The sequence below is a fragment of the Calypte anna genome, chromosome 10 (genome assembly GCF_003957555.1).
Source record: "Calypte anna isolate BGI_N300 chromosome 10, bCalAnn1_v1.p, whole genome shotgun sequence".
NCBI lineage: Eukaryota > Metazoa > Chordata > Aves > Apodiformes > Trochilidae > Calypte > Calypte anna.
In genome coordinates this window covers 12,367,927-12,395,220 of record NC_044256.1, presented here as the reverse complement: position 1 = coordinate 12,395,220, position 27,294 = coordinate 12,367,927, and the positions used below count along the sequence as shown (strand labels likewise).

The 27,294-nt window shown below is 37.5% G+C and overlaps 1 protein-coding gene across 2 annotated transcripts in view; it reads right to left on the bottom strand.

Moving 5' to 3' along the window:
* Positions 1-27,294, bottom strand: part of ADAMTSL3 (ADAMTS like 3) — a 177,415-nt gene that overhangs the window by 30,997 nt on the left and 119,124 nt on the right. For both annotated transcript variants that reach the window (XM_030456756.1, XM_030456757.1), the window contains exons 11-20: positions 25,780-25,918; positions 24,171-24,221; positions 19,886-20,090; positions 18,885-19,032; positions 17,425-17,509; positions 10,968-11,254; positions 3,918-4,047; positions 2,641-2,833; positions 1,765-1,944; positions 830-983 (exon numbers count right to left, since the gene is read on the bottom strand). In XM_030456756.1, coding sequence (XP_030312616.1) covers positions 830-983; positions 1,765-1,944; positions 2,641-2,833; positions 3,918-4,047; positions 10,968-11,254; positions 17,425-17,509; positions 18,885-19,032; positions 19,886-20,090; positions 24,171-24,221; positions 25,780-25,918 — 1,572 coding nt within the window. The remainder of the gene's footprint in view (positions 1-829; positions 984-1,764; positions 1,945-2,640; positions 2,834-3,917; positions 4,048-10,967; positions 11,255-17,424; positions 17,510-18,884; positions 19,033-19,885; positions 20,091-24,170; positions 24,222-25,779; positions 25,919-27,294) is intronic.

Sequence of the window (27,294 nt, the reverse complement as noted above, 5' to 3'; positions counted from 1 at the left end):
TACACTCCTTTATAAAGAGAGGGGAGCACAGGTTCAGACTTAAGGAACCTGCATCTAGAATTGCCTGCTCTAAATTACTGTATATAATTGAATAGACTCTAGATCAGAACAGTATTTCCATCAGTGGTGTACATACACAATCAGGGTTACTACCATCATAATTGTGCCCAAATTATTATTATTATATGTCTTATGGACAGCTTTTAACAACAGATTTTTACATAGACATCAAGAAAATACTGGATTTTTTAAAGGGTGTCTGTACTGTCATCACTTCCTGCAAAGCTCATGAGACTGGGATTCTCATTTCTACAAGGAAAGGTGGAAAGTATACCTGAAGTTAACACTGGCAGAGAGCTTCTGGTTTTCAATTCCAGCATGCTAAGCAAGATGTTTAGTGTAATACAAACATACAGTAAAAAAAAGATAAGCCAGAACTGGATTCTTATCTTCTCTAATGTCCTTTGTATTTTATAATAAATGCATATTTGGTTGTTTTGGATTGTTCTATTGGTTTTGTTTTGTTTCCAGTTGGGATAGTATAAAAGATAAAGGAAAAAACAGATCAAATTTATGTATGTATGAGGGTTAGATTTATCACTAAAGTGTATTGAAAAACTACTTCATTAGACAATAACCTTTATTCCTCACTGCAAGAAAAAAATTAAAACTGACCCTGTTATTATTGGTCAAGCGATTATGATACAGTTTATGCCAGATTACTAATGTGAAAGTAGAGGGAGATAAGTGAATCAACTTTTATACAGATTTTCCTTTATCAATAGATCATCCCAAATCATCAAGAAACTACATAAAGCAACATACTTACTGTTGCAGGCATTCATGTGACAAGACCTTACAAGCAGTGAAGGAGACAGACCACTACACATTGATCCATTTAATGTGACATATTGGCCCTTTGCTGTTAGGGTTTGGCAGGCAAGTTTCCTCCTCTGGATTCCAACACCACAGCTTACTGAGCACTGTGAAAGGAAGGATGCAGTCAAGCTAAACTTGCTGTCCCACACCACACATGCTAATTTTAAGCTAGTTTAGTTTTGGGGTTTTTTTTGTCCTTCTGAGAGAGTGTGCATAGTCTCTGCTTCATGCAAATCTTTGTGTTATCCAAACATTAAACTCTCTCCACTTTTCCTGGCAACAAGAATATAAGACAGATAATTTGTTCCAGCAAGCAGCTCAGGAACAATTAAAAGAACACAACAGTATTTCTTCATCTTTAACCACAGGCAGAGCAGAACAACCTCGTATCAAAGAGAAACAATTCAGCCATTTCTAAAAAGCCCTTGTCAAGTGTCTCAACCCTCTTTCCTAGTTTGAGTTGCACTAACTTCAATTTTAGTTTCCTTATTCTTTTTTTTTTTTTTTTTTTGAAAGTGAGAGGTAACAAGTTTGCATCAAATAGGGGTAACAGAGGACATATTCAAGAGTAATGAAAAGACTTATTTTGTGGAAGCCATACTATGAAATATTTGATAGCTGAACATGTCTAGTAGAATACATGCAATGCATTACAGACAGTCCTTCAGCAACTCAAATACAGCTCAGGAAGGGAGATGAGATCAGGGTGGTTGCAGGCAGGAATGAACAGTAACTATGTTCACTCTAGTCCAGGTACATGCCTTGAGAAACAGCCAGCTACCCTGTCAATTTATTGCTCCAAACATCTCATTCACCCAAGCAGAAATCTTCAGAGCTCACGTTACAGCTGCAAGTTTTGGTTCACCCTTGCTTGGAGCTGCTCACCTTGGACCATTCTCCTATGACCAGCTGAGGAGGACAATCAACTTTTGCACATGCTTTACTAGTTGGCAATTTAGGTTCCTGGCAGGTGTCATCAGAGTGTTTCAGGAAACTTCCATCTGTCAGCAGCTGCTTACAGTGCACTTTGCGGGTCTGAATTCCTCCTCCACAAGTACGTGAGCACTAATGAGAAGAAGAGAATGTAGCATGTTGGACACCTGCATTTACAGCTGTGCTCACCCATTACATATGTTTTACACAAACACTGGAAGCTCCCCCTCTACCTAATTATGCTTGCTTGAAAAATCAGATTTACTTTTAATTAAAAGGTAGCAGCACTTAGAAAATTCTTCTGCTAAAATGTTAAGCCAATGTATTAGATTTTATGAGAACCTAACTATTAAGTTGAAAACAAAACAAAACCCAAAAAAACCCACAACCTGAATGCAATTAAATAGCAGAAAACTTTAAGAAAAACATGCATCTTACACATGTATCTGCCTGCTAATATACCTGGTGGGAGTTTAGGAAAACTTATCCTTGAAAAAAAAAAAAAAAAAAAAAAAGAAAAAGCAAACCAAAAAAAGCAGCAATGTCTCCAGAAGGTTATTGCATTTGCAGAGCGTAGAAAGAGAGGTGAAGTCTGGAGTACCTGGTATCCAGCTTCCTGAAATCTTAAAAAACAACTTTCCACCTCATCTATCCATTGGCATAGTAGTGAAAAGTAGGGTTTTTTCACCCTGGAATAGTTTGTTGTAATGAAATCAGCTGAAACACACACCAAAGTTTAGGAGCTACCTTCCACGTTATTCCAGCCAGAGAATCTCAAGTGCCTCACCAGAGGAACATATTTAAAGAATTTCTGCAACCCAGACATACCTGTTGCCACTCCTCAACATGCCAGACAGGGGGACAATCAATCTGGTTACAAGCTTGTAAAGAATGAGGCTTTTTGTCCTTGCAGTCTTCAGCAGCAACAGCAGCTCCTCCAGACTGCTGGCAGTGCACATCTCTGGTCTGTATCCCAACCCCACAGGTCGCTGAGCAGCGTCTCCAGGGTCCACTTTGCCACCTGTTCTTCCAAAAACACAGCCAAAAAACCCAGGTTTTAGCAACTCACCTCAGACTGGGGAAGGAGCAACAGCACCCAGACAGACCCTAGCAAAGAGAAACTGAAGACACAGTTATTAAGTGCTGGCTAAAACCATCCCCTTTTTTTTGGCTGTAATGCAAAATTATAAACTAGATTTGTAAGCTGACAGGTAATGAGGAAATGCAGAAGTTATTAGTAATAAAGTAAGAGAGACATTTCTAGACAGACTCAACTCCAGCATTTCCTTTCTGAATGTTCCTCATAAAAAAAGCAACATCCTATTGGCAACCAGCTGATGTTTATCTTAAGAAATATGTAAATATACCTTTCTTACATTTACACAACTTCCTTTAAATGTGTACATGCTTTCTATAAAACATCCTGTTCCTGTTAACTACTTCCCTACATCTTGCAAGAGGAGGTTTCTACAAACACATAGAAAAAACATGCAAAGGATCAGGGATGTCAGAGATGGGTAAATGGCAGAGCATGTGAAAATTTTACACATGGACCTTTCAAGTGACCAAGTTAGCTTGGCCTTCTTGGATTAGGACTGGGTTTGTTCTTTTCCAAGGATCTCCAAACAAACACAAGAAGCCATAAGAACTATGTGGAGCTACTAAAGAAACATGCAATTAAAATAACTGTAAATCATAATTTCATTTTTTTTCATTCAGTAAGGATAGAAAGTAAATATCCTCTGTGTCTTTCTGAAATTTCCTTTAAATTTCCTTTTACCAGTAGAAGAGTTAAGGCTGTTTTTCCAACTCAGGCAAATATCTGCACAGAAGAGATTTATTTTAGAAAACGTTCCTTATTTTTTTAGTGAGATGGGAAGAGTGGAAAAGGAGTGAACAAGACCAACAAAGCAAAACAAAACAAAAAAACCCTCAAAAAACCACCAACCCAAGCCCAAAACCTTGTTAAAGACAGGAGTAGTGAAATTTCATCCCCAGGCAAGACCACAGTCCTGCAATCTGAACCTTTCCTGAGAAAGCCAATGTTTATTTAAGTGATGTTAACCACTTCTTTGCCACAGGATGATTTCATTATTACAGTGTACCTCGGAGGGCAAAGCTTCATGTTGCAAGTACGAGTCATTGGTGGTGGTCTCTTGGAACTGTCACACAGGGTTTCATTGACAGCTTGTTTTGTCTCGACATGCAAACACATGGCAATGGCTTCTTGTGTTCCTGAATTAGAAAGGGAAACACTCATGAAACACAGAAGATCAAGAGATTTCTGTAAAGCTTCTTCTGGAATAATAGTCAGTAAAAAAGCTTCAAACACTGAATGAGACCTCAGGCTCAAAAGTAACATCTCAAATCTAAAGGAACATAGATATAGTTTATATATGTAGTGCTCAAAAAGGTATTTATGAATAGTATCTTGTGATATTTAAAAGGTTTTACTTGACATTCTATGTCTTTGAAAACCAATAGAAAATAGACTTCTGTTTGTCCACTCTCAGATGCTACATTTGCCTAGTTCTGTAATGGTCCCAAGCCAGTTATTGTTATTACTGCCAAAATCAGGGTAAAAGTGATTCCTTCTCACTTACCTCAATTCTAAGGACCTACAGAACTCCAAAAAGAATATAACAAGTATTTCAGAACATTTGCAAAACTACAGTTAGGAGAATGACTGACTCAACATAAAACCTTCCTCATCTGGACTGAGGTGCAATATTTTTGCTGAAGGCAGCAAATCTGACACAGCCCAGTGTTTTCCTCACTCATGACAATGTTGACAGTTTCCGATCTGCAGCTCTTCCTACCTATATGTTATTACTTAAGGATTAAAGATTACTAATATTAGAATTTCTATGAGTCCAAATGAAACATAAGTATGCTTTAGAACAAGTCAGCTTGGTGAATACACATTTTGCCAACTACTTTTATTTTAGACGTATATAATTATGTGATTTTATATATTATATTTTTTCTTCTGAAAGCCTTGCTCAATTTCAAAGCTCATACTTAAATGCACATAAAAAAACAGATGGTTTGTGATGTACCTGGGGGTTCCTGGGGATCTGGGATGCTCTTTTTAAGCAATACTAATGATCATAATCCTGTAGAACATTGAAAATAATAATAATAATCCATTTCCTTCCTATTCTTCACTTATCTCCACTGAATTTTTAAGGGTACAAACTTGTTTTCAGCAGCAGGTTATGTTTCTTCTCTTACACCTAAGTTCCAAGGTTTCAAAGTGAGTTGCATTTTTAAGCAGAAACCTTTACCACCACTTCATGGTGTCTCCTCTGACATTACCTCAAAAGATCACCACTATTACTACACAAAGGCTTCTTCAGCTATTGCTCTTTGATTCAGCTGTGCATGTAAGTGGTTTCTTGTCCAGTTGCTCATTAGCCATTCTCATTTCAGTGGGCTCAATGAAATATCCTACACTGAAGGTTTTGTCTCCATACCAATAGCCCACATTTCCCTCTTTTACAACACATTAATGAGCACTGTCATTCTTTTCATAAACCAAAGCTTTTCCTTCCATCTATAAACAATTCTGATGTAGACCAGCATATCAGCCAGCCCAGGTCACCATCCCTTTTTGCAGCACTTGAGCCAGGCAAACTATTTCAGACACCTCAGCAGGAGCAGATCAGCAGTGACTTTCACAGTAATGTAGGTTCCAATTTCTTTCAGACCCCTAGATCCCCTCTGGGAGTCGTTTTCAGTTTAGAAAGACCTTGTTATATAAATGTTTTGACTACATCTACAAAGTGATGAATTTTTATAGAAATGAAGACCTGACCTTAAATATGACTGACAACCTATTTAGTTCTCTTATATCAAAGTACTGATAATTACATTAACATAGAACATACACTGAGTAAAAAGTATTCTTCTAGCAAGGCTTTAATAACAAAGACCATGACTTTAATGCAGACATGAAAATGCCCAAAGATAGCAAAAGAGTAAACAAACATCTTTTTCTAGAGCTCTACTATTTCAGTGCAGACTTACAACCAAAGGAATCAAACATTTCCTGTTTAATTGGTCACCATGTGTTTAACAGGAGCAGCTTCCCTGTCCCCTCATGCAGGACAAGTTTAAGAAATTGTATTCTGGCAGAAGCAGAATGACATAACCAGACAAGGAATCAAGCACCCATATAATCTCTATTTCAAATCTACCCTATGCTACCACCCTTCAGTTTTGCAGCCCTCACTGTGTTCCTGTGGGAAAACCAGGCTCAGAGGTGATGCTGCACTGGAATGGGCTGCAATAAATAGTATCTTGCTAATATCTCACACAAAGGAGAGGAATGAAATAAAGTTCCTTTCATCTAAACGGGCAATAATCCCATGGGAACTTTTTATCTTAGTGTTGTAAAAACTAAAGTGGCCAGGCAAATGAATAAAAGGCATGTTATGCCAGGTGATGGCTTCTGCCTGCAACTTCCCACCTGGAGTTGATTAAACCACTTCAGCCTTGCAGCAGGACCTACCTAACTTTAACTGTCACCTGAAGAAAATGTCAATATGTGGAGCCTTTTATTTGACTTAACTACAAGGCACCAAATGCAGTAGCAGTTCTTCCCCACTGGGGCCTCATTGAAAGAAAAATGGCACCCTGTTTTGATGCCTTAAGAACAACACAGAAACTGAAGAGCTGTTGAAAGCAAACCATGAACTCCCTTCCCATTCCTTGGTTCCCAGTTTGAGAGCTTCATTCAGCAACTAACTACACTTAATAGTGCAGAATTTGCTTGAGGTTAACTGTCAAAATGTCTTGACAATTAATCAGCTTTCTCACCCCAAACTATAATTTTCCATTAGTTGGAAACTTCAATCACTGATAAATTCCTTATTCTGTGTCGATAGGAAAATGGAAAAAATCTATTATTCAAACAAGCAAAGTTTTATATGTATGACTTTCTTGGCTTATAATATAAACATAGTAGATAATTTAACTAAAACATTATGTATGCAGCAGGGAGCATTAAGTATTTTTACAGTAATCTGATGCACTATTGTAGTAATTATCCCACTATTCAGTGAAATTGAATATTTTCTATTTTAACCCAGGATTCAAACCACATACGTTTATATTCTTTTACAACTTTTCCTGTGCAGCGAAATACACAGTGCATGAAGCTGAGTTAAAAGATCAGAATGCCTGAAAAAAGACCAGACTTTTTTTTTTCTGCTTTTTTTTAGAGTTCAAAGAAAATGGAGGTGGAAAGTTGCTGTGCAAAAGGTAAGAGACTGGATCTGGGTCTCTGTACCTGGAAGAGAAAGGACTGTCATTTACTTCTGTCAGACTGATGACTGCTTAAAATACATACTATCAGCTAAAAATAACTCAGAAGAAATGTCAAGTCCTGCATATGCTTGAGCCTCCCTGTAAATCCATTGAAACTGGCATTGTTATTTATACTTTTTCTGTAAAAATGTAAAGTCAGGGAGTGCAGTTAATGAAAGTAGTTGCAAGAGTAACCAGTTATTAAATTTCCTCCACTAATATGGCACTATTGCAAATGCTCTCAATTTTACACAAGAGTCTCAGTAAGGTCGTTGTTTCCTAAGGGCCCTTAACTTTGGCTAGAATCCAGTAATTTTCTAAGACTCCTGAGTTTCTTACAAATAAGATGGCAAACTTTTAGCATTATGGCCCAGGCAAAAGAATGAAAACACCACTTGACTGCATCCTAAATCTTCCAAAGCCACGGGCTATTGGGGAAACAACAGGAAGTGTGTATTGTTTAATCTCATTATTTTAAAGTCAATTTAATAACCTTAGGAGGCCCAAATCATAATTTTAAAGAATAAGAAAAATTAAAAGTAATCATTACATTGAACTACCAAAATGTGCTTTTTGCAAGTCAAGGTATTTTTAAACAGGGACCCAGAAAATTTTAAGTTTTTTTTTTTTTTTTTAATGGAAAACATCCTTTTAAAATATTATAGAGCAGTTAAATGATTGACAATATTAAAGAAATACTACGTAATACAAGGAAAACATTTCTTCTCCTCAGGCATACTCTTTGTTCTGATAACAACTATTACTTCTCACTGACAAGCTTATGAAAATTGAACTTATACTTACACTGGGGGCTTTTGCATTAAGGCCACAGGTCTCCAGATTGAAAAAAGAAAAAAACCAAATATTCTAGGAAAATGAGGAAAATCTTGAGATCCCTGAGCACAAAGTTGGCTTATTTTCAGTTTGGGATTTCTTCAGACAGAGAAGACAGAATAGAACTTTAGCTTTTGGGAGGGTTACAGAGTTTCCTATGGCTGTTAAAAGTGACATCTGCCTCATTATGAACTGGTGTGGACAACATTCACACCCATGGAAAGACTGATGAAAGAAGTATTGATTAGACTAAGAGGCATAACACAGTTTAGCAATGCCCCACAGCAAAAAGTTTTATGGCACTCAACAAGCTGCATCTCAAGCCCCACTGACCTGGTGCAGAACACACAGAAAATGACCAAAGATTCGCCTTACTAATGCTCTAGAACCTGCTGAGCAGGATGAACTGCAAAGTACTGATGATGTTTGATAATGCCTTGCAGATTGCCCTGTCTCTGTAACTCAAAAGCAATGTTTCCATCTGTATTTTCACATCTACTTTGGACAGGGACCAGAGGAGAGTCTGAATTAAAATTTTAGGCTGTCTGAGGATTTAAAATAAAGGTGCAAGTGACAAGAATTGAAACAGAGATTTAGTCCTTGCTTAAACTGTGGCTATAAAACTTCCAGCCTACTTAGGCCCTGCAGACTTTTTCCTAATTCAAAGTTGAGCACTAAGAAAGTTCCGAGGATACTGAAATCCCCAGGAATTTATTTTAATAACCACTGCTAGGTACATACATGCTAGAGAAAAAGCACCTAATATAATCTACATTATACTGGGATATTACAAACTCAGACAACATTTATTTCTTGTAACAAAACAGATCATCTAATTGAAATGAAATTTGAACATAAACCTTAGCAGAAATGGATCAGCTCCTTTGAACTACACAATGGAAAAACAGTAGACAGTGAGATCATTAGTTAGTACATTGCAATAAACTGGAAGCAGAGATGATGTCTGGTTCCCTTAAAACTATTTATCAGTAGGTAATTTTTGGGCTGTTTGAAAGCCCTTGCCAAGGCAGCAAGAAGACCAGAACTGATAGAAGGAAAAAATTACTGCTACTTAATTAGCATGACAATCCAGAGACTTCTGAAGCTGCTCAATGATAAAATATCTTAATAACTTCCTACATTTCCCAGGAGCATCACATAAGAAAAATGACTAGACACAGTACCACTAAAACCACAGAAGTCTTAACAAGGTGTTTTCCTTCAAATTTCTTAAAATGATCATTTCTATTGTGTATCCAACCAGTGGTTAGATCCCTATGAACACCTATTACACAATTCTCCATAAGGCAACCTCAAAAAAATATGGAAGAGCCAAAACTCAGAAGCAGAATTCTCACTAAGCTCCCTCAGGAACAAATTAACCCAAATATGGGGTCCTGCTCATCAGTCAATATGAAGTTTTTTGTGCCTGCAAATGAAACTCCAGTTTTCAGTACAGGCTCCTTCAACTGCTGTCAGCTTGTACACCAAGTGCAGCTTTCATGTGAACATTTTTGCATGGACAAATGCACATGAGAAGGTGCAGACTACACAGACACGTACAAGAGCAGGCAAAGCCCAGATTTTATTTCAGTATAGATATCTCTGATGAGCTCAAAATTCAAAAACTTTGGAGTTCTGGAAAGCCTCTGACAAAGATATTGGCTAAAAAGCAGTGAAGTGGGTTTAAAATGGCAATGGAACATCTATTACAAGAATCAGCTGGGATATGAAAAAGAGAAGACATTTAATAGCAATGAAAGCCTTGTTTCTGCTTTAGAGTACCATTTTCTTATTCCTAAAAATAATTCCCTCATTAAAATGAAGAAAGAGAGATGCAGTCACAACAGCTGTCACTACCATCACACTGTTACACATAGATACATACTTGGGCTATTGCTCCTTCTACCTCACCCGGCAAAATGCCCACTGAAAATGGGCATTCGTGTGAAGAATGGGAGGAATGGGATGCATCAGCTTTCATGATCAGAAGTGCTGATTCCTATGGATCAACCCCATCAGTAAACAGCAGCATAAATGGTAAAGAAGACACTGATCAGTCACTTACCATCCTGTTGATAGCATTCTAGGGCATCCCTCCCAACTCCTATCTTCAAGGTTTGAACTGGTGAATAGTACAAAGGAGGCTGTTTTCTCTGAGCTCTAGACTGACTCTCTGCTTCCAATTGTTTCTGTTCTCCCCTTTTCTACATTTTTTATTTCTTCTATGGGTACAACTGTCTTCACTTCCCACTGATGTCATCGGTCCTGTCATATATAGGTGTGTTCACAATTCCACTGCCTCCACTTAACACTTCATAACTCATTTGTGTTCAGTCCCAAAGTACAGTACATAGTAGCAACACTAGCAACCCTGTCTAGTAACATGTACTTAGGACGACAGGGAGATTCGATTACACCCAAAAAGGAATGTGCCTAACTACTTGCAGACAGATGTATGGCACAGAGTTCCTATAGAGTGATATACTGTACCAAGACCTAAACAAACTCCTGTTTGATCTTCATGCCAGTGAGGATGAAAGCAAGTCTACCTCGTAACAACTTTGTATCCCTCCTGCACTGCTGAAAATGGCAGCATTTTGGAATGTAAAGTATAATTTACATGGGAATTTTAACTCTGAAACTATACACTTTCAGTTCCTGGGAAAAGAAAGGTCATCTAAACATGCCCATCACTGCTGTATCAAACATGTTGGTATCACCAACTGCTTGGCAGCTCTGACTCTTGCAGCCATAAGACTAAAGCAAGTTGCTTTATAAACAACTTAATGTACCTTATTTAAACAATTAAAGTTCTTGTCTGAACACAGTATATAAAGGAAACAAAGTATATTGAAACATTCTATGGATAACCTAGAAATAAGTTGAAATTTCAAGCCGTATGTTTTCCTACAGATCAAAACAGTTAATTAAGATTACACTAAAAAGAGGGCCAACAATGTTAAACAATGCCAAACTTGTACAACTCAGGACAAAGAAGTAAATGGTACCTCCAAGACATGTGGCTGAACAAGGAGTAAACCCAATGTATTCCCAGTCATAAATCATACTGCTGTCTTCAGCATGTAAAAATTCTGGTGTGTAGGAGACAGGATCACTGTCACAGGATGCCTGGTGACAGACTCGTTCTGTTGGTGGCTTCTCATCTTCACATTCCTCCTCAGGCAGCTCAACTTCAGTCTGAGTAAACGCAAGAAGAATTCGGCACTTCACATCTCGCACCTGGGTGCCATGGCCACACGTGGCACTGCATGGAGACCAGGGCTCAGGAATAAACCTGCAAATAACCACAGTGCAGTAGAAATGCTGTAATTTTATTCCATCTAATGGTGTCAGTGTGTGCAGAGTATAAAGCTAGCTAAAACACATACATGTATGTTTATATACAAAGCAGACAATACATAATACTATTTGATGCTTAAACAGAACAAGTATTCAAGTGTCTGAAGTCTTTCATTTGCTTCCCGTCCCCATCCATTTCTCAAAATTCACAAGGAAAAAAAGTAATAAAAGAGGAGAAAGTATCATATGAATAGGGAAAAATGTTTTTTTGGTGGGATGAAAGACATCACTCAAATTTTTTATCTAATGTCTTCAGTGGAAAAAAAAAGAAACTCCAAGGAGACATATCTACACAATACAAAATTGTTCCCCAGGTACACAAACTTACATATATACCAGAAGTGTATTTACAGTTGGTTTAAACATGAGAAAGGCCATCACCTTGTATCATATTATCAGCAACCAAGCACAAGAAAAGCACTTTTCAAACCTAGTATCTCCTGTACAAACCCCCGCAGGCTGCTGTTCAGATTTAATCTTGTAAGAAGCCTCTCATCTTCAGTAAAGAGGTCTCACTGTCTCAGTCTACAATCCATCATTTTTATTAGAAAACATTTATGCTCCTGATGAACCACTGTAAAATCTTATTTTACAGATCATGAGTTTATTGAATAAAATGAGGTTTTAGTCTATAATACTCTCTGTCTCTGAGGGTCACATTAATATCTGATAGAAATTTTCAAAATGACACAAGACCCAAGGGGCTGAATGTCATTAGTAAAGTAATCCTAAGAGGCTCTGGGGTACAATTTCTAAGAAATACAAGTTTAATAGGACATTTTCAAAACGTTGCTCCATATGTCCAAATGCAGCTGATGGTCAAAACACAAACTGGATATATAGGAAGATATATTAAACTAATGATAAAAACATTTGGAAGAAAAAACCCCAAATTAGCATTCAAAGATTTTCTCCTTATCTTTGATTATGAATTTTCTCTTTTCTGCAGGAAAGTCACCCTTATAAATGTAAGGACATTTGTATAAGGCAAAAATCAGTATTTACACTCTGCATACACAGTAAGCATAGAAAAATGTCAACACAGTGTTGTTGATTCTGTGGACAGTTTACTGTCTTGGGCCAACAACTTCTTGCCAATGTATATAGAAAAAGAATCAAATAGAAGAAAGGAGAACAAATGAGTGAGTAACCCAAGGATACTCTTCTTAGTCCTTGGGGTAGCCACTGAAACTGTGAATTAGGCCCCAAGACAGACTCTTTCCAATGGAAAAGTATGTTCCAGTTTCCAGTGATATTTACAAGGTAACTGGTTATTCTTTAAAGAGATTTTGATGAAATACCTTTATAATTCTGCTATGACAATAAAGATGCCAAAAGCCCATCACTTTGAAGTTTCCTTGAACAAAGCCTCTAAATGTTAGACAGAGCTCACTGGTCACTGACAGACTTCAGTAAAGTGCTGTATCTCCAGCTACCCCTGAAAGCAGGAAAATTGCAAGTGTTCATCAGTTCACAAGTCTGACTATCTTTGCAGATTACCAGGCTGATTTTATTAAGAGTATTATCAAAAGGGTGGATGACTGTGTCCTACAGTGATGAAATCTGATTCAATGCCTCACTAGTACAACCTAAAAGCCCATGGGGTCCAGTGGCACAGCTGGTAGGGGTCAGTGTCCAGATGATTTTGATAACAAATTCTAGCTGAACATCTGTGAGAAAAGCTGCAAAGGAAGGCTTTCTCTTACCCCAACAGATAAAAAAAAATAAACCCTAAAACACCAGATCTCAGTCTTTTCAAAGACAGCTATGCAAGCTAATTAAGGTGGCCACAGCTAAATTAGCCTCATCCAAAAAAACACTTAAGCATGTGCCTAACTTTGAGCATATTAGCAGTCCTTTGAAGTCAACAGGACCATATTATGTTCAGTTAAACTTGTGCTTAAGTGCTTTACTGGACCAAGGACTTCCAGCATAGGCTTAAAAAAAATAATAACTTTCTTCTACTCTTTTTAAAAAACAACAAAAAAAGTTTAAGTCCATCTGTAGTTATGTATCTAACTGGAAAAATAAAACTGATGGACATTTATACTTGAAAAGGCATCACTGATGTTCTTACTACACCTAAGAGTTTACAGCCTGGAAGCAAATAACTTTTCTTGGTAAAAGCATGACAATAGCTTACCAGCAATTAGTGTTCTGTGTACTGTTAGTTGAGTGCATTAAAACATTCCAAAGATAATGTATGATGTATTCTTTTGAAATTCTGCATAAATGAAAGCAAATTTTGAACCACAGCAACCCTTTCACTCAGCAACCAATTGATTTATAAAGAAACAGAGAGAATTCAAAGCATTTTTTCTTTGACTTATAGAAAACCTATATTATAATTGAGGTTTTCCTGTTGAATATTACTGTCTGGTATTTTTCAGTGAAGTGCAATATAAAAAAAAAAAAAAAAAGCCCACAAAATGCTTTTTATTCTACCTTGGCATTTGCTAAACTAATTGTGATCATTTAGCTATTAAAATCCTAAATTATACAACTTACCAAAGGATGACCATGATACAGTCACACTTTAGTTTCACCAGAAAACAAAATTCAAGGAAGGAACTGACTGAACATTGAGAGAGCTTCAGAGGTTGAGATTGTATATGAATCTTAAATTCAGGCAGGTGGTTTTTTTAATTTTTATTTAGCATATGCAGAACCAAAGCCTGTGACAGATCATTAGGGCAAACTCCACCAACCTCAGAAATAATATATTTTTTTTTCAGAGCAGTCACAGCACATAGATGGCAATGGTTTGGACACAATACTTCCCTGAAGAAAATTCACTCTGTCTGTGATGGGCATGCACTCAGAGTAAAAAAAAAAAAAAAAAAAAAAAAGGCTGTTCTTGTGATATTTCTAGTCCAACCCTTCTGTGCCAATGGGCCTGGATAAAAGTTTGCTTAGATGATGAAATACTGGCTGCTTACTGGGGCAGAACTTCCACAATGCTGATACTCTCCCCCTCCCTGAAGCACCAGCCTTGCCTGTCCTAAGCAAAACTGCAGTACCAGGTTTTATCATCCTCAAGTGTAATGTGTTTGACAAAATCACCAGCCCATTGCCAGAGACACAGCTGTGAAAAATGTTTTATTCTCTATCACAAAAGGAACAATGTGGACATTTCTGTGGAAATTACTCAAATAAAGTGAGCACAGACCTTATGAGACAGCCTGCACTTCACATTCAGCAAGTAGAACTCCACAGATCTAGTGATTACTTGTTAGCTCATTTTTTTAAAAAAAAATATATTAGATTTGAAAGCATTTTAGTTTTGTACTTAGCCATGACAGGGAAAGTCAGATGAGATGTCTGTTTCTTTAACTTTAAATTTAAGAAAAAGGATGCAAAACCCTTGCAAGAGCTTCTCTGCATACCCCGCTGTAACTAAGAAGGCTCAAGGGAAGAACATTTAAAATAATGATTGGTATCAACTGTCATCACATTCCACAACTAAAAACTAAAAGGGTCAGACCTACATTTTTCTTGGCCTCAGTTTAAGGGCACTCGTTTTTTATTTTGCTAATAATAATAATAAAAAAAGAAGCTTTTGAACATTCCCCCTCTATGTAAATTCAGGACACCACCCGTGGTAGACCACAGCAGCAGAAGTATTTATCTTCCACAAGCTACTCTTGGCATATCCATCATTTGTGGCTTCTAAAATGAAGTTGCATTTATTCTCCTATTCATTATCAACTAAAATATCACACAAAATAATAGAAAGAGAGTTGTAATAAAAGGATGGACTAGAGGTCGAGACTTCATATTGTGGTTTAAGTTTGGTTGACAAGAGAATAATTGAAATTAAAAGTGATGGCATTTTATCAAGGAAATCATAAGCCTCCTGCTAGGCAGAGGTGGGCTTTGAGCTTTCACTGTGCCATGTGAAAATTACAGAAAATACAGATATAAAGATCCAAACCAGAGGGAAATCTTATTAGATTTTTCTCTGGGAGAAGTAACAACCTATTGTTACAGTTTCTTTTTAAGTCCTAATCCCTGACCCAAAAACCTCTCTCCATCTGGAAAAGACCAGAGCAGCTACGGCACGAGATCTAAGGAATCTTTTGAGAAATTGCTCTGGCTTCAAATCACTGTCCAGATGACCAACAGACAATTGGCAAATAGGGATGAATTCAGGAATCAATTATTTCTCATTTCTCCTTACCTGCCAGCTTCCTTAGGCAAATTAAATAAGAAAAGGTGGCAACAGGTAAAAAGAAACTAATGAGGAATCTGGCTGCAGCATTAGAGCTGGGTCCCAGGAGAGCACAGAATATCCAGACTAGTGCAGCAACTCAGCAACACCTCGGGAAAGAGAAGGACAGCAAAGAGCCATCCATCAGCAAGAAGTGGCCAGAGAAACCTTTCAAACTTGGGTGAAGATATTTTGGGAAAATATGAAGGAAAGATTCCTAGGACAGGGTGAGGACTATGAATGAAAGATGAAGAAAATCTAGGTCTCCAGACACAGTGAAGAAGAAAAGAAATCCAGGAAACAGCAAAATCACACAGCTGTGACAGAACATCACTAAGAACTGAAACACATGGCTGCATTCACACTGTCAGGCTGCAGAGGAATACATCATCTCTTGGAAGAGAGGAATAACAGCTTTCTTTGTGAGCACAAGATACAAGGGAATCCAGTACAAAGTTTCCAGCTCAGCCCTATTGTATTCTAAATATACTCTGAGCTAGCATGCTGTGTCACTGCCAGTCCTGCCTGGCTGCTCTGTCGGACTGCTGCTTAGGGATCCTAAAAACCTACAGAATACATTAGCTGACAGTTGCTCAGCATGACTTTGTAATGCTGGAGATGATTTTCTTCATAGCTTCATGGCAAATCTTCTTTAGAGGTGGATTCATATTCCTTCATCCCGGTACACTAACATTCAAAAGGCATATTTGACTGCATCACTCTCTTCAACAATCACACTTTATTTTTGTATCTTTGCTACTATACCCTGCATGAATTTAGGGCCACCAATTTGGAGAGTGAAATAACCACTCACAGTAGGTTGACACTTGACTAGAGAGGCAAGAGCAGTGAAAAGTTTGAAGTACAGTTACTATAACTATGCAAACACCTGTTTGGCAAGAGGTTTCTTCTGTGAGTCAGTGCAGGTGTAAAGATTTTATTACTCATGATCACACCTGTTGGTGTATGTGTGCCAAAAATCAAGAATAGATAGATGGAGGAAGAAAAATAAGAAATTATGGGGCACAGTCCACTCTCAGACCAACGTAAATCCAAACTAACTTCAGTAATCTAAATTATTTTAAACCAACATTACTAACATTACTACAAATGGGTGCAGAATTTGTCAAAGCACAATAAAATACTGTCCAAAATGTCTGATGAAGACCTTATATGAAGCTGCTACTTTTTATAAAGTTATACACTATACATTGAATATGCTAGCAGCATGCATAGAACATATACAGAGGATGTAAGCAATTGTGTGGGTGCCCTAATATACAAGGGACAAGAATAAGCACAGCTGGATTTCAGCTACACTTTCATCTCCAGGACTTCAATGTTGTGAGGCTTACCCCCATCAGCTTTTAAGGGAACTCAAAAAACCCAGATGTTATTTCACACACACACATGTAAAATATCACAATCTACCCCCATAGATTCAGCTAAGCTCAGAAATCATCAGGTTTTTCTCACTTTCTATATGCATTTGTCCCACCCCCCACGGAAATCCTGGCAACCCTACAAACTACCTCTTAATTTTTAATAAAACTACTACATTCTTGAGGTAGTAGAAATGACTGGGGTAAAATTGAATTTATTTAATTTACATCTGTTGAAATGCTTCCACATGTGTTAACTAGAGCTTAATTAGGCTATATTAAGATGCTTTTCTATTGCTTGAATGTTGTTGGGATTCTATGACAGAGTCAGACTCTGTGTCATCCATCCAGAACAGGAGCTCCAGAAGCACGGATATTGAGATGTAAAATTAGGATCAGCTCACAACACGAGTCATCTCCCAAGGAGGGCCAAAGCAAACTGCACAACAACATTCACTCCAGATGATCTACAAAATATGCTAGAAATGTTTGTTCACTATAAAATGTACTCACGTTGGTTCTTCTGAGGCTGTGGTGGTCTCTTCCATTTCATGTGCCTGCTTAAACCATGGCAATTTTGCTTCCACAGGATTTTTTTCTGGTCAAAGAAATAAATAAATCGGTTACTCCTACAAAATGAAAGCAATATATAGATGTTAGCATTACTCCCCCTAGCACTCCACGCTCATGTTTTGAATAAAGATATAATGGATAAAAAGCCATAATTTAGTAGAAAATTCCTTCATGCTGTTTAAGTGCGATTTTGATACCCTTTGAGCTCCATTCTAACACTTTTACTGAGATGGTATCAGCAATCCACTTTACATCACTATTTAATCTTTTACTTCTTTTTACAACTTCCTCAAATGCAGGCAACTTATGGTAGATTGTAGTATATCTCAGTGTATTTAAGTTCATAGTAGAAAAAGAAGCAGAGAATAGCAAATGTACATTGCTTTCCAGATAGACTGGCTTCATTAGAAAATTTTCAGATTTTTTTTCCCTCCTGAGCTTTCCCAAAATCAAGAAGTAATTTAAAGAACACTACCAGCTTCTTTTATCTGCCTATACATTCTACACTTCTGTGATGCTTTTTGTCAGATTACTATAAGCTTGCTGAGGATCTTTAAAAATGCAGAAAGTGTTTCTTAACATTGCAGTGTTAGTTTCTACTTCATAGTTTAACCCTGAAAGGTTTTCTCCTTTAATTATTCCCTGGAGTCTGAAAATACCCTGAAGAGAAACATAGGGTTGTCTGCAGACAGTTTTCACTTTTTCTGTGCAAATGTTCATGGTGGGTTGTGAAAGTCTGAAACACAGCCTTCAAATAAAAACTGAGAGAAGAGGAGCAGCACCCACTAAAATATTCTGCGCCCAGAGGGACAGATGAGAAAAGGTCAATATACACTAGGTAACCCCTTTATTATTTTTTTCTTTTCATCCTCCCATCTACTGTTTTATGCCTTAACAACTCTTTTGTCTTTTGAGAGTATTTGTCAATTGTCATCTTTATTATAAAAGTTTTAGACATGCAGAAATGGAGAAAAGAGAAGGAAACCACTTTTATTATACCTTAATGAACTGATGAGCCCCACTAAGGATGCTGACAAGTTTAATGATATGTAAACAAACAAGATGCCAGTTGATAGGTATGGAGTGCCATTCCCATTTCAAGTATTATCGAAGAATTCCTTCCCATGTTGAACTCATTAATTCTCCTGTTCCCAGTTTGACAAGGCTATATAGATTTAGTTAGCATGTTCACTTCATGATAGTCTGGCCACATCATCAGCAAAAAATACCAGCAGGGCACTTTTCCTAGCACCAATAATTAAAATGGTTGTTTCTGCCAAAACTGAAATAAGCCCTAGTAAATTCCAGCTTCTGGCATTTCTGAAAAAGGTTACCAGGGGCTTTTAATTCTCTTCACAAAAATGTGAAACAGTAACAGACCCAGACAAAATTCCAGTTACCTTTTGGCTTGTAACACGGTATTGGCACAATGCACTCTTCTTTTATGTGTAGTTTAAGTTGTGGATTACAGCCACCAACGTGCTGCCCGCTGTGGTCAATACACAGCACTACTCGGTACCGCAGGCCCCGGCCACAGGTCACTGTGCACTGCAGGAGACATCTCACACTGGTTATCTTTCAGTAGATTTACAAATACTAATAAAAAACAAGCTGCAAGTACTGACAGTGCTTTCACTCAAGTTTTCCATGGTTAGTCAGGTATCAGACTGATATGAATTTGTCCCTGCACTGCTAGGTGAATAAAGAAAAGGTGGATGCTGGAAAAAATGTCTGAGTTTTGGGAACGCAGGAGACTTCTAAGGATTCTGTGAAGCTTATCTGATTGGCAACAGTCTGAAACAGCAGGGGCCATGGACTGAGAATATACTCTCTCAAAGTGGTCATGTTCAGTGAAAGCTGGGTCAGACATGCTGCAAGAACAGTTCACTGCATGACAGTGATGTCATTTGGATGAACTAAGGAGTTACAGAAGTGTTGAGTTATCTGTATCAGATAACTACAGCCAAGATAAGTTGGCTTTATATTCTTGTTACCATAATGAAAGGGAAGAATGCTGGAAAATCACCCCTTCAGACATGTCATCCCCTAGACAGAAAAGCCTTTAGCTACTATGTACAGTCAGATGCTACATTTATCAAGAACTGAGAGACAAATGATCTGTTTGCAAAAGACCCTGACCTCAGAGCTCTAATTTCTCCTCAGTGTAAAGCAGGAATTCAACAGGCAGAAATAATTCTATATGAATTTTTCTCTATACAGACAAGTTAAAATTTTTATTATCAGGCCAAATTAGTGCAAGCTTCTCCTACTAAGTACTATGAACTGTGCATTCAGGGCCGTATTGTTCTAATTGCCCTATGATCAAAACTACTTGGTAACACAAAAGTAGAGGGTTTCATTAGAAAACAAAAATAAAGGTCCAAATTACTGTCCAACTTACTTGAGACCATTCCATTGCCACCCATTTAGGACAGTCAAATAGATTGCAGGTTTGAATGACTTTGGGCTTAGGAGCATACATGCATTTCCATTCTTCCACCTGCAGTATCTCGCCATGAATGGTCTCCTCTACACACACAAAACTTCTCCTCTGGATACCACCTCCACAGGAAACTGAACATGCAGTCCAAGGGTTATGCTCCCACCTGAAAACGAATTCACATATAATAAAAATAAGGTTACTCTTTTATTCCACTATCTTCTAGTAAATGTGCAAAATACTGAATCCAACCTTGATGCCATTAAAACCCGCTGACAGTTTGGTTGCTGGATTCTTACCACACACTGAATATAAATCCATTGAATTACCAAGGTACCTTCCATTATTCCAGGTTTAAATTCAAGTGCAAAATGAGAAAAAGCCCACAACTATAAATTTAGGCATATTTGCCCAAATAACTGGAAATATTACTCCCATACATGATTCAAAGACCCTAAACATACAGTGATTTTACTTGCAAATTGTCTAAATCATCTAAATAGAACATTTTTCATTTACATGGTCACAGATATTCTTTATTATCATTGTCAGACACAAGAAAACATATGTACTTGAGATTGTAAGGACTCCAAAGACAAATCTGGCTGTGCTGACTGGGTGTTACTACCCACAGTTGCTCATCACTCCCCACATCATCAGACTACTCATTAAAAAAAAAAAAAACAAACCAGTAAGATTTTTTGGAAAAAAATTTTACAGGAATTCTAATAATTGCTTGGGGTAAACCCAGCCATTTCATTTCAAACTGTCTTCATCCATAATGACTGTGAACAAATTAAAATTGTGACAGGTACCATTTGGCTGGTCATCACTGCAGTTCAGCAAGAGTTTTCCAGCCTCATTAAAATGCAGTGGAATGACTGTATTCACACTTTCCAGCTTTCTTCAAGCAAAAGGCAGCTTGCTCATCCATTCCAGCTGCTTCAACTAACCAAGCTGATTCCTCCTGACACAGGGTGATGCACAGCTAAAGGAATGCTCACACCTCCAACAGAGGGATGATAAACAGCTTGCTAGGTGGGAATGGACATCCATCAACAATCTTAGACCTAACTAAAGATTGAAATTGCTGTACCATCTGAAGGGAGAGTTACATGGAGGTTTTCGGGCTACAAAATGTCTTTCATTTATCTCTTGGTCTTACCATGAATGTACACTTAAGCAATCACTTCTCAACAAAAACCTAACTCAAATAATGTCCTAGTCCTGACATTTTTAGAGATAATAAGCTATAATGCTAATAATAGCATTTGTCTGTAGGTTCCACTGACCCCCATGAATTTTTTCCTCACCCCTCACCTCCTATCTCTTGGTTTCTTTCCATCCCCCAACCAAATCAAAGCTAAGTCCAAGGAAATAATCAGCTAAGTCCTGCATCACATCAATGTCTTGTTAGTTTATAACTTACACCTATTACAACTTCAGGGGCTCAGAAAGGACCATGAAAAAAATCATATCCATTATAAACAATGGGCTAAGCAAGGACTACAATATGCCACCAAAAAACAATTCATAAGGAGTAACTTAGTTTTCATAAAGAAGTCATAATCTCTGTGTAGATGTAGCAAAGGCCTCCAAGTCAAAGGTAAATTGAAGTAATTACTACCCACTTGCTCTGTGATGCACCAGGTAAAACGAGGACACTTCCTATTTTAAGCAATTCATTAAACTGCTTACAAAAACATTAATCATGCTTAAGCTCAACAGAAGAATGAGTATGAAACATAAAGCAAGCCATGGAACATTAATCACAGAGTACATACCCCAAAACACTCAGAATAAATCTGTTTGCACAGATACTGATATCATATCACAAGGTCAAAAAACATTTGAAGAGTAACAGTTACATTTTTCTTTGACTTAAATGAACAATCAACACTACCTCATTTTCTTTAGAAAAAGTCAGGAACTAAAGAGCAATTAACTGTTCAATGAATTAGCAGCTCCTGGGTTTATATATACACAGGGCTCTATGTGCTAGATGTAATACTATCCTCAAAAGTGTTTATAGCATGAAGTTTTATAGTTGTTTTTCTTTATCTCATCAGTTTAGAATACACTCCAGATTCCACACTCCCATAAGCATTTTCAAGATGGAATGAGGTCCATGGCTACTGGAGGAAAGAGGGGGTCTTGGGCAAGGAGTCAAGGAGATACTTTCCAGAACCCACAGCTGTCAAGGGATCCTCAACAGTCCAACAAAACTGAAATAAATGGAGGCATTCCAAAAGCTTTAAAAGAAAATTTTTATCCTGGGAAATTTTTCTATTTATTTCAAAAGAATTCTCCATCTGTAAAAATATTTCAGTGGGGCAATTACAACTCCAGCCACAGGAGAACTCTTTCAAGATCTTGCAGCATACACCGTGACTTTCCCACAACTTCCTCACGTGGATGGGAAAGGGGTGGTAAATGTCACAGGGCTGCAGAGCAGCCTCCACATGGCCCTTGAGCTATGCAGGAGGTGTGATGTATGACTGCTGCTCAAGGTGAAGGAGTCTGCACAGCTTTGCTCAAGAATATAGCTACAGTGCTTTTGGTTGTCTGCCTGCTTTGCCAGATCAGTCTTGGGTTAGCTTGTAAGAAACAGGTAAGAATAGAAAAAGTAAAAAGAAAAGGCAGAAGAAGCCCCAGCAGAGCTGGCACAGAGGAATGTGTTGCAGTTATTGAAAGGCAACAGCACAGGGAAGATAAATCCTGCTACACAAGCAAGACTTGAGTCCACACTGGACCAGATTCACCTCATGATACAAGTGTACAAACTTGCTGTTTCAGCTGCTGTTTTCTTTCAGAAATTCCAGCAGCATCCTCACTGGGTTTCTTAATGCCCCCTCCTAATGGATCACAGCCAGTTTCATCTCTCTCTTTCCTAATGGCACCATCTTTGAGTCCTGCTTGTCCATTCTTGGTCCTGAGCATCACCCAGGAAGACAATGATGCCTTCTGACAGGACACACAGAGATGCTGAAATGAGGTGGACCTTTGCTTGTAACTCTCAGTGTTTGAAATAAGAGAACCTGCCCACAACTTTATCACAGACATAATCTCACCACAGTGTCATGTAAACATTCAGAGCACAGTAAAGCACAAAAAGGGGGATTAAATTTCTCTTCCAATTGGTCTCCAAGCCCTTAGTGGTGCAGACAATGAAATACTCTTAATAAATTGTGCTGAGTTCCAGAGGAGATCTGAAGTAGAAAGAATTGGCAGAAGAAATGAAAGAGGACAGATTCAGAATATAATTATGGAACTTCACAGGAGAAAGCTTTAGAGGAAAAAATACCAATCTATGCATGAAAGCCAAAGCACATCACTGGACAGCAGGTCCTCAACAAGTGTAAGTTGCTACAGAAATAAACTCTGATGTTTTTATCAGCTGTAATCAGTAGCTCCACTGAGCCATGCGAGTCCATGATTTCATTCTTATTGCTTCATACCTTTACTTTAGAAAAATACACATTATTCATTTCATGACATAATAAAGCAGAGGTTCAACACAGATAAATATGCATCTAACCCCATCAGCTATAATTCTTTAAATCAACAGTAAATATGGCTCAATGCCTTTTTCTCTTAATAATCTTTACAAAACATCTAAGCCTTCAAAAGAAGTTTTACATTCTTGCTATGGATTCAAACAAACAAAAGTAAAAAAAAAAAAAAAAAAAAAAAGTTAAAAGTTACAGCTAACTGTGCCTTAATGACTTCATTTTAGGCAATAGATATTCAGAAAACTCAGTGTCTTTAAAGTGTCCTATCTGCCCTGATATTGATAGGGTTTAGGGCTAAATGAGAGCAGAAGAATGACACCACTCAGGGGAAAATATTTCTAGAGTCCTGTGACATAGGGAGACCTATTCTATAAAAGAATACATTAATTTTCTACCTCCTTCAAATAAAATCCTGTTAAAAGAAGAATTAATACATGCACTTTGAAGGAGATGTTCTTCCCAGCACTACAGAAGGAGAAGGTTTAGGGGGACAACTCCTAATTCTGAAGTCTTCTGCATTGATACTTTCAAGAAGAGCACATTAAGATCTTACTGTTTAGTTATTCATGCAGAGCCCACTGGAATAAATCACAAGCTTCAAAAATGTGTGTAAGACTGTTATAAACTTGTTCACCTGTAGAGGCAAAAATCTGATGTTCTATGATCTTAGTACTCAAAATATATACAGTGAAAATTGTGCTAATGCAGACACATGGTATCCTGATTATACATACCGAGGAAGTGGCTGGAAGTGATCATAGGGCATGATTTCTTTAAATCCATCACTGTCAACAAAATAAATATTGCATAATTATTTCTCATACCAGAGACTGTACATCAAGTACATATTTTTATGTGATCATGCTTCAAGTAAGCAATTCCCAACATGAAAAAGGGGAATCTTACATTCAATACACTTAACCCTTATGACAAACCATAACTTGAATAATTTTTCTTTTTCTGTACAGAGACCTATTCACCATACTTTTTCCACTTCATACCATAAAAAAAATTAAAAAAATAAAATGAGAAAGCTTTCAGCAGAGAAATTTATTACCAGTGATCCTTTAGGTCTGTGCTATTTTATTAACAAGAAAATAGTTACATACTTATATGTGGAACAAAGATGGCTAAGGAATGTGAGTGGCAGTGAAATAAATGCATCCCAAGGTCCACCCTATCTAAGTCCTTGGGGCCGTTCTAGAGGTGCTCACTTGAACTGCACAGCATAAGGCAGGTATAAAACTTTACTTCCAGCACTAGAAAAAATCCAGTAGTATTTCCCTTTTTCTTTCTGTATAAGCTAAATTTGCAAGGAAAGAGATCATTACACCCTTTCTCTCCCTCATTTTACCATTCCAGCTTTGCAACATTACTGAAGTCTGAACATTACCAGTGATAACTCTCCAGGAAAAAAACTTGAAAGTCTGCACATCTATGACTGTTAGAGGTGACAATCAACAATTATGTTCTACAGGAACCAAAGGAAATGGACAGTTTAGCTGTAGGAAATGAAATCCATTGAGAGTGTTTCCTTTTCTTCTTGCATATAACTCTAGATTGTCCAGCTGGCATATTAATGTGAGGTTCTGGGACTTGATACTCTGATGTTATTTTAAGATTCTTTAGCACAGCCAGGAAACCTCACCAGACAATCCAAAAATTAGCTTGGAATACTGTGGTGCAATTCAATACAATTTTTGTATACTATAGCCTTTAAAATTTGGCAATAATACTATGTGGTATTTGTACCACAAGTGTATTTACTTCGAATTATATTTTTTAAAAAATTTTAGTGAAAAAAAAACACAAAACAAACAAAACCAAAAAACCCAAACCTTAATAATTAGTGGTCGACTCCTCAGTACAAATGAGGAATGAAACTTTTATGTAGACAAATGAATAAACTAAGTTAAACCATATGCAAAACTTGTACACTGACTGAGAACTGGAGCTACTGTCTGTCTGTCAAGAAATCCTGATTGGGCCTGAGTGGCAGTGTCAAAAAGTTCAAAAGCCTCCAAATAATCTGTCCTCATCACACAAATTCACTAAATCCTTGTACTAGTGCAGTTCCACTCAGCAGAAAGCATAAAGTAAAAGTAGTCCTTGAACAGAAAAATTGACATGTACAATATCTGTATAAAGCAAAGTCTCCTATTCTGCAGCTCTGAAGAAGTGCCACAGATCTATGGCCATGGTGCCAGACATCACCTTTTAATGCATGCAATAACCAACCAAGATGAAGTAGAATTACGGATGAAAAGCCCTGAAATTAAATAAATAGGACTGTATGTTGCTTAATAGCTGACTACACCATGCACTTAAATTTGTTTTACAAACCTAGAAGGGCAGGGATCCATGTTGCATTCTTTTAGCTTGGGCTTTGGTTTCTTATTTTCTGGATAGTAATGACAATAGTGGTCAGGAACAACACGCTTCAGCCGAATATCCACACACTCAGCTGAGTTCAGCTGATAACCTAATGTAGAAACAAAGTTAAATTTTGGTAATGGAGCCAAATTAAAGCAGCCTTACCCCCTCTTCCCCAGTAAAGTGCTGCACATTGGATTAGTTTCCTTTGTTAATCTTATTAATTTGCTTTTAAACAAGGGAGCACTGCACAGGACCAGTGTACATGGGCCAGATGTCCAGGGAAGGCAATTCAGCACTACAATTATGTTAACCTGTCCTAACAAGATGAAACTCTGGTGCATTATTCTAATAATATTCTAAGACTAAAAGCAGACATCTTTTTATGTGAGGCAGGTATTTAGGTACTGGAGCAGTTCACCTAGGTTCTACTATATGTTTCACAATTTATAACTGCCCTCTCCCAAGCAGGAGTTATCATATATGTTAGAAAGCTATATTATAAAATAATGCATACTAAAAAACCCATAAATACTTAAACCAGAAAGCCAGAGGAATCAAAAAAAAAGCATCTAAAAACATTGCTAAGTTAAACTATAGAAAACCAAGAAATAGTTTCAAGAACATTTCCAGTTGAAGAGCCAACAAAGGAAAACTTGAAGTAACTGGTTATAAGAAGGAATCTGAGTTTTATAAACCACTAGGTTGCTTTTTTGGCTAAGAAAAAAAAGACTCATTCAAAAGAACAGACTTGGGTTTAAACTGAGGAGAGGAGGAGGATGTTCTGGTATGTGAAAAGTAAAAAAACTTCAAACCACAAGAATTAAAATCCAAATAGAGTCAATAAACTAAGAGCACAAGTCCGTGTCTACTGAAAATGCAAAGTATCATATACCAATGGCTTCATCTGTGTGTCTCTTGGCTGATTCAAAGTGTCATCATGCATGAGAGTGATTACCATAGAGAAGAACTAAATTTGAGTGCATAAAGCATGTATGTTCCAGTTTTTGTAAGTTCTGAGAGTACTAACAAACTTGCAAACCAGATAAACACAAATTTTAAACATTCTTTCTCATTCAAGCTTGACTGTGCTTTATGGGATGCTCATCACAATCCCTCTTCCCACACATAGGGATTACAGGATTAAATGCAGAAGCAGCATCCAAGTGAGGAATGGTGGTACTCTGGTTCCAAGTCCCTGTTGTGAGGAACTTTTACTGCTAGTAGAAGATGCCAAACAGACAATCTGCATACTAAATCTACTTTAAGATAACAGGTTAAAGCCAGGCAGCTGCAATACAACTTCCCTGGATGCCTCAGTAATTTGTCATTCTCAGTGCTACAAGTTCCATGTGTAAGCAAGTAGTTTGTCTCTGTGCTTCTCCAGTTACTCAGGACTTCCAAGAGTGCCAAGCTCTGCTCACAAAGTTTCATATTAGAGGCAATGCAGCTAGAAAGTAGGGCATTGAAAAATCTGGCTAATTT